The sequence below is a fragment of the Lipotes vexillifer genome, unplaced genomic scaffold, assembly GCF_000442215.2.
Source record: "Lipotes vexillifer unplaced genomic scaffold, Lipotes_vexillifer_v1.1 scaffold447, whole genome shotgun sequence".
Lineage (NCBI taxonomy): Eukaryota > Metazoa > Chordata > Mammalia > Artiodactyla > Lipotidae > Lipotes > Lipotes vexillifer.
The window spans coordinates 691,889-700,448 of NW_006786302.1; the positions used below are offsets into that span (position 1 = coordinate 691,889).

Sequence of the window (8,560 nt, forward strand, 5' to 3'; positions counted from 1 at the left end):
ACACACAGACAGGGATTGCTCAGTCTGAGAGTCAGCTTCCTGGGGAACCAAGCCCACTACAGGTGCCTCAGGTCATTTAGGTGATGATGCCCAGGACGCACCTATATTTGAGTCTAGAGATCAACAGAGATGATATGGCTCAACAGAATTTTTTGGGACTAACTGGTGTGTTGAAGACTGCTGAAACCACAGAGACAGGACCTCACTGAATGAAAGGTGACTGAAAATTTAATTCCTGGAGAACTCTGCTGTTTAAGGAGTGGGTAGAGGAGCCATAAAAAGATAGAAAAAGATTAGTGAGGCAAGAGGACCAGAAGAGTGCACCGTCATGAAAGACTGGGCAGTGGGGGGAATTTTATGAACAAGATGGTCACGACATCAAATATGACAAAGATCAAGTAGAAAGAAAAAGGGAGAGGCCAAACAATCAGGCAATTACAAGCTCACTGGTGAGCTTTGTCAGTACACGTAACGGTGACGGGAGGAACAGGAACTGACAGAGAGGAGACGTCAGGCACACACCTCTCTCCAAGGTGCGGCAGTGAGAGAGGCTGAGCTAGACAAACTGTGACAGGCAAGGGGCAACTTTTTTCTCCCTGGGATGAAGGAGACCCAAATATGTTCACAGTGGGTGGATAAAGGCCAGTGGAGCGAGAAAATTTTAAAATATATTAGCAAGAAGTGTTTTCATGGAGGAAGGTTCCAGAGAAGACTGGAGGGAATGGGATCAAAAGCACATGGAAAGGAATTACCCTTCAGAGAAATAAAAGTATAACTCCTTAGGGTTGAAAGAAAAAGCAGGTAAGGAACGAAATACCATGGACCAGTGCTGTTTAATAAGGTAGCACAGCCTACACACGGCTACTGAGCACTGACTGACACGTGGTTGGTCTGAACTGAGACATACTGCTAGTCCACTGGATTTCAAATACTCAGCACCGGAAAAAAAAAAAAAAAAAAAAGATTACAGACTATCTCCATAACTTTTCTATATTGATTCTATTTTAACACTGAAATATTAAAACTAATTTTTGCCCGTTTCCTTTTACTTTTTAAAGTGTGGCTACTAGAAAATTTAAAACTATACATGACTTTCGTCACATTCCTAGTGAACGGGTTGCAGGTGTGTATCAAGTGAGGTTACTTACTGTGGGGATGCAGATCTTGCTTAAAGGGTTTCCATCCAGGAGATACGATCCATTAAACGTCACATATTCATCGTAATACTGAGGTGCTTGAGGGATAACACTACACAACAATTTGCGTTTTTCTTCGATTTTTTTCCTTATGTGCAAGTATTCAAAATACGGATTTGCTCTCTCTGAACTGTACGGCTGGATCTCGTCTAGTTTCAGAGAGTCCACGATGGCTGCCAGAGACTGCTGAGTTTTCTCTTTTGCTTGCAGTAAAGAGGGACTTGCTTGCACAGGCTGAGGCACACGTGACACTTTCCTTTTCCGTGGGTGGTGAATCTGAGGATCCTCCTCCTCAGTTAATCTTATTCTTCCTCTAGGAGATGAAGACTCAGTATCTTTGTCTGCTAATAGTGCACAGGTGGCAAGAATCTGTTTGCTTTGATTTGCTATTGTATTTGCTTTGTTTCTAGTCATCCTTTGAGGAATTTGGTTTTCAGTTTTATCATCTTCAGCACTTTCTTCTAATTCTACTTTAACTAAGTGTCCATATCTGTGCATTTCTGGTTGACCTGGTTGTTGCGAATGGTTTTCCAGACTCGATAAAGTACTCTGTTGTGATTCTTCATCTTCTATGGAAAGCAAACACTTTTCACTTTCAGGACAATGTTTTGGATTATCCTGTTCATTCAGGTTTCCTTTTGGCATCCCTGCATTCATTTCACATAAATCAGAATCACACTTATCATTCAAATGAGTCAAAACCAAACTCTCCAGTTTGTTTTCTTTTTCATGTGAAATAACCTGAATATCAGAAGTGCTATTTTCAGCCTCATGGCCACTGGAAGACTTATACATCAGTTTGCTAAATGCATAATGTGTATTTGGCTGGGAAGAGGCATCACTTCCATTAAAGTCCTTTTCTGATGGTAATACAGGCAAAGTATTAGCTTTCTCAAAATTCGGTGCTGTTTCTTGAACAGTGCTTTCAGAGAACACTGGGACAAAGGCATGTGTCTTCTGAACATCTGTTAGGATAAAAGTATTCTCCATATCTTTTGTAGATTCATTATCAGTATCTAAAACAGAATTGATAATTTGAATTGCATTTTTCTGTTGTAAAATACCTGGCTCTTGATTGGCAACATATGACAAAGATCTATGCTTAGAAATAGATTCAGCATCTGAAAGTGATTGGCTGTGAAAAGAGCAAGGTTGCTGTGAAGGGAGAAAGGATGCAGGATCCTGAGCACAAGTGTTTCCTGGCAATTCAGTCTGGTGCAAGGATACAAAATCAATACTCTGTTCTTTCAATATTTTGTTTTCAGAGTTACAAAAACCCTGAACAGAGGAATCTTGATCAGATGTAGTAGAATTTGGGCAGATGAAGTCACTGGCGCTTGACTCCCGTCTATCAACAGGTATTTCCCATGATTTACTTTGGATCACACCAACCTGATTAGACGGCTCTAGATACACAGGACTGTCCATCAAAGTGCCCACTGCAGCAGTGCTCTTGATACCATTTGTATCAGCAGAAGTGTATTTGCTGTTTACAGATCTAGTTGGAGAGGCTGCAAAACTGGAATGTGTGTTAGACGCACCTGAAAGTTCTCTTTCAGGCACATCCGAGGGTACCTCAGGTTCGGGAGAAGGACAGGCATCTCTTGGCACAACCAAGCCATCTTGACTGCTTTCTTCTGATATTGTTTGGAAGTGTTTTGTATGTTCGCAGATGACAGATGGCACGCTACACCTTCGAACTTCTGCAGTTGGTCTCCCCTCATTTATAACTAGTTTAGCATCTTCTACCGAGGAGGACCGGAGATGGGCTGTTGGAAGTCTGCTCGTATACGATGCTTTAATCCGCTCTGGTAGTTCAGCCAGGCTATCCGACTCCCTTTCATGAAGGGCAGGAGATTTGGCAATTGACAAAAACGGTGACTGGGAAAAGGACATTTGGGAATCTGAACCCTCTAACATAAAGTCTGAGTCATACTCCACTGGAAGCCTTGGGGTTGTCACTGTAGTATGGCAAGAATCTTCTGAGCTAGCCACCGAAATCATGGATACAGACCTAGAGCTGAGACCTGGCTTTTCACTTTCTGATCTAGGAGATCTGTTTAAGCTATTATCTGAAACAAAGGATGACTTGCCTAAATTCACTGTATTTTTGGTGTCAACAGATTGTGACCTGTTACTTACGGCATCTTTGCAACGTTTCTCCTTGGTATAAGCATCAGTCAACTCTGAACTCTTCGACCTAGTAAGTTCTTTATTTTTGGACTCAGCTGCTACATGCTTTGTTTTTTCTTTATCTTTTACTTTAAGTTCTAAACAGTTACGATTTCTCAACCGTTCCTTTTCTTTTTGCTTAATCTTTTCCTTGTGTTTTCTGTGCCACTGCTCTATTTCTAGGTCTTTAAGGCTTAGCATCCGTTCAAAGCTGGTCTGCATTAAGTCATCATTCACTAGCCTCTTTTCTTTGGGTCGAGTATCTTTTGATGCTGGTGATGACTTAGGTTTAGGCTTATCTGCTTCGGATTTTACTTTGAGTGAACTACTTAGTTGAACTTTATCCTTGTGTTTGTCTCGTTCTTTGTATCTGTCTATATCTTTATCTTTTTTGTCTTTTTCTTTTCCATCAGGAGTTCTCAAAGGCTCATCTTTTGTTTTTTCTTTGAAAGTTTTTTCATGTTGTGCTTTATTGCTGTCTGCTATACTTGACCTCCTCTCTTCCTGGAACTGTTTGGAGTTAGTTATATTTACATTATCTCTAGATTTTTCCTTTTTATCTACCTCCCTATCCTTTTCTTTATTTTTGCTTTTTTCTGATTTAGTATACTCAGTATTATCTGATTGTTTTTTTTTTTCCATCAAGTGCTTCTCTTTGCTCTCTGCAGGATGTCTCTCTTTTTCAAGTTTTTCTTTGTCATGTTTCCTATCTATCTTTTCTCTACTTTTCTCTCTGTCATCAGTTTTTTTAACAGTAGTAATGTTTTTTATCTTCTCACCTTCTTTATGGCATTTTTCTGTGTGATGTGAATATAGCTTGTCTTTTTCTTTTATTCTGTCAACACATTCACTAGGATCTAACCTGTCCTTCTCTGACTTATGCTCATGTTCTTCTCTTTGCTCTGCAGGATGTCTCTCTTTTTCAAGTTTTTCTTTGTCATGTTTCCTATCTATCTTTTCTCTACTTTTCTCTCTGTCATCAGTTTTTTTAACAGTAGTAATGTTTTTTATCTTCTCACCTTCTTTATGGCATTTTTCTGTGTGATGTGAATATAGCTTGTCTTTTTCTTTTATTCTGTCAACACATTCACTAGGATCTAACCTGTCCTTCTCTGACTTATGCTCATGTTTTATCTTCTTCTCTTTTTCAGAATTTTTTCTTTCAGCCTTCTCAACGTCCTTTTCTTTACTCTGAAACCGTTTCTCAGATTTTTCCTTACTTTCTTTCATATGCTTTTCTTGTTTTTCAATTTCTATTTCCTTTTCCACTGAATGTAACCCTATAGACTCTTCACTGGCACTTATACCTAAAGAACTGAATTCTGTTTCTTTATCAGTTGGTACATTCTCTCTCTCATCTTTCAAATCTCTTATTTTTTCCTCCCGAAAAGATTTCTCGCTTTCCTTTTTAATCTTTTCTCGTTCTTCTTTAAAGTTCCTCTCTTTGGAGACATGCTTTTCCTTGGTTGATTTATCATCTTTTATGTTTTTCTCCAACTTTGATTTTTTTTCTAATGTTAGGGACTCATGTTCCATACTTAAAAATAGATCTTCAGTTTCATCACTTTTAAAAAAATTCTCTTTCCAAAATTCTCTATCAAATTCCACACTCCGCTGCAGCTCTTTAGCACCATCCCTATTTTTGTATTTTTCCTTTTCACCTTCAATTTCTTTTTTATGCTTTTCTTTTTCCCTTTCTTTATGTTTCAATTTATGCTTTTTTAGTGTTTTACCCTCTTTATCCATTTTTTTCAGCGTGCAATCTGAGTTTTCAAATGTTGGACTGTGATCTTCATCCTTTATTTTGGCATTTGACTTTTCACCAAATTCTAAGTGGAAATCTTTCTGATGTTTGTTTTTTTCCTTATGCTTACAAGATTTTACACTTGAACTTTCTGGCAAGAATTCAGATTCTATATTATCATACCGAACAAGATCAGGCTGTAATGACATTTCAGAACTGCCTGGTGATAAACATGTCTTAGAATGTTCTTGTTTTAGTGGTGTTGACTGCTTTTCACTGAGTCCACAAGAATGTTTGGGAGATTTACCAGTGGAAATATGAAATAAATGTAATGAAGTATCATCTTTTGGGCTAAAAGATTTCCTAAAATTCCCCTCCTCTCTGGTCTTTTCTGAACAATCTAGTGCAGTATTAACTGTCAAGTTTGTTACTCTGGTATTTTCTTTCCCCTCTTTTTCTTGCTTCAGCTCTTGGTTCTCTTTATTTTTGTTCTGGTTCTTTAATTTTCTTTTAACTTTGCCTTTCTGCTTGTGTTCATTTGAAACTCCATATTCCTTTCTGGTCTGTATATCAGAATTCGATGTTTCAGGGACAGAACATGGAACAGAACACTTTTTGTTCTGAAGAATTTCTTCGTCTGAACTTTCAGAACTTGAATACAAAACCCTAGATGGCTTTTGTTTTTTACTTTTAAATGATTTAGGATAGAAAGCTTTTTCCTGTTTTGCAAATAAGCCACTCTTTTCTACTTGAGTCTCGTTCTCTCTTCTCAGCTCTTTCCTAAGAATGCGCCTGCCATCGATCATCTTGCTTACTGCTTCCTCCTCGTCATCTTTGAACTCATACTCATCAAGGGCACATGGAAGAGCTGCTTTACTGGGAACTATTTGTTTACTTTCACAGATGAGAGAGTCTTTCTCTGCCTCAGAGTCAATATTTTCATCAACACTGGAGGGATTTACAGACCGAGCCTCTTCAGAATCTAGAATAGGAAAGGAAAATCTGCTGTTAGTCAAGAGACAACTGTCAGAAAAGTAAGACTGAGAGAAAAATATAGCATATACATCAAATATTTCAAACAATTCAGAGAAAAAAATCATATTTATATGTAAATGATACAACAGCAATATGTAAGAACTCTGCTACAGTTTTGTGGAAAAGCCTTATAGAGAATCTGCTTCAGGATGACACCCTGTGACACTTCTAAAAGCACACAATACACTGGATTTACAACACAGATACCAAAAAGACGTATCCAATATTAAAATGTATATATAATATAATGAAGAGGTTCATAACTCAGGGGACTGGATTCAGGAAAACACTGGCTACTAATGTTATGTAAAAAAAAATGGTTTTTTTGGCTGTGCCATGCGGCATGTGGGATCTTAGTTCCCTGACCAGGGACGGAACCTGCCCACGTCCCCTGAAGTGGAAGCACGGAGTCTTTTAATCACTGGACCACCAGGGAAGTCCCCTATAAAATTTTACATATATGTACATTTTCTTTTTTCCTGGAGAGAGAATATTTAAGTAAAATTCTTTGATGCAAAAAAGATTAACAATCACTAACTTAAAGGGTTTATAATTAAGTAAACATCACAGATGGTTTTATATGCTTCAGAATTTTATTAGTAAAAGCATAAAAGAGCAAATGATTCCCATAAAGGATAGAACTTGAATAAAGGTGAATGGTTTTAACTATACAAGATACATGACTATCTGCTTTACTATCCGTTAAAAAAAAGAAGAAATAGGGCTTCCCTGGTGGCGCAGTGCTTGAGAGTCCGCCTGCCGATGCAGGAGACGCGGGTTCATGCCCCGTTTCGGGAAGATCCCACATGCCGCGGAGCGGCTGGGCCCGTGAGCCATGGCCACTGAGCCTGCGCGTCCGGAGCCTGTGCTCCGCAAATGGGAGAGGCCACAACAGTGAGAGGCCCGCATAACGCAAGGAAAAAAAAAAAACAAAAAAAAAGAAGAAATATATCCCCTAATTACACAGTCAAGATTATAACAGATAAATTGAATAGATATATAATTAGAAAAAAGCTATTTTATTCTTTAGTTTTTTAATTTATAGTTTATTTTCTTCCTAGTTGGGCATCTTTTCTTAGCTGAAATGTACATTGCATACATGGGGCCTCCAACTGAAAAGAAAACCCAGAACTCTAATTAAAAGAAAACTGAGGCCTCTGACCAAAAGAGGAAAAAACCAAACTCATTATAAAAAATAACAACACTTTTTTGGCTAAGTATTTAATAATATTAAAGTTATAAATTTATTTTAATACATCAAGCTTCCTCTAAAGTGATCTAGCTCCCAAATATTCTCTTTACATGGAAATTCAAATTCCAGAAGCATTTTAGAGTGTCTATAAGGTTTTGAGCACTGGAGAGGAGCTATGGAGAGATCACAATCTTATTTTTGCAGAAGATGTGGTAATATTCTAAGACAATACTATTATTAAGTGCCAATGAGTGACACGGTTATATTGACATGTGGTATAAAAAAGAACATTTTTGGAATTACAACTGCTTGTAAGCATAACTCCATTCCCACTTATCAATACTGCAATACAGAGTATCAAGCCATAGAACTTTATGCTGCAAAAAAGCAACAGCTGTTTTGGAAGTAGTATTTATTCTGCTCCTTGATTAAATGAATACAAGAATGTGTACTGATATGACAGGTGTTATTTTGTCTTATTGGTGCCTTGTTTACAATTTGTTCTTGAGGACTGTTCTCCCCTTGCCGTTTTTAGGAACTTGACTTTTTAGGGTTTATATGTAAGTATTCTATTTATATTATTTCTCATTAGGTAAGTTTTACTGGAAATTGGGAATGGCTTTTTCCTTTGTATATCCCACAAAACCTTAATTCGACACTTAGAATCAATCTTAAGTAAATATCTATTATGCTCCTCCAGGCACAGAGTGCTAGGTGCTACGGGTGACATGATGAAAAGAACAGAGTCCTGTGCTGTAACAGTTACACAACCTGATAATTGCTAAAATGGCAGTGGGCACTAGGTCCAAAGGGTGCACTTGGGAAAGAACTGGGAGAAGTGAAGGGAAGCGGGCTTCGGCTTCTCAAAGCACTGAACTGAGGCAGGAAGGATGTATAGGAAGTTCAGGTAGGCTTTGACAGCATGAAAACAACTATTATGAAAATAAGGAGCTCAAACCACAGCATGTCCCATTTAATATATGGCTTTTTTTCATTGAACAGTTGTAGATATTTTCTTTTGAAGTTGCATTTGCTTTATTACTGTTTTTAAGGGCTGCATATTACATGGAGTTAATGTGTAATCATTTAAACGGATTCTCCTGAGGGGACATTCAGGTTGTCCTAATTATTTGATATTACAGATAATAATTTAGAAAAAACTTTTGTATATCAGTTGAAAATAGCAGTATATAAATTTGTCTGTGTGTGTGTATGTAGGGA

At 37.8% G+C, this 8,560-nt stretch overlaps 1 protein-coding gene across 1 annotated transcript in view; it reads right to left on the reverse strand.

Moving 5' to 3' along the window:
* ANKRD12 (ankyrin repeat domain 12) overlaps positions 1-8,560 on the reverse strand; it is a 112,971-nt gene that overhangs the window by 13,592 nt on the left and 90,819 nt on the right. Inside the window, exons 9-10 of the mRNA XM_007458447.1 lie at positions 4,471-6,094; positions 1,149-4,230 (exon numbers count right to left, since the gene is read on the reverse strand). Of these exons, the coding sequence (XP_007458509.1) occupies positions 1,149-4,230; positions 4,471-6,094 (4,706 nt within the window). The remainder of the gene's footprint in view (positions 1-1,148; positions 4,231-4,470; positions 6,095-8,560) is intronic.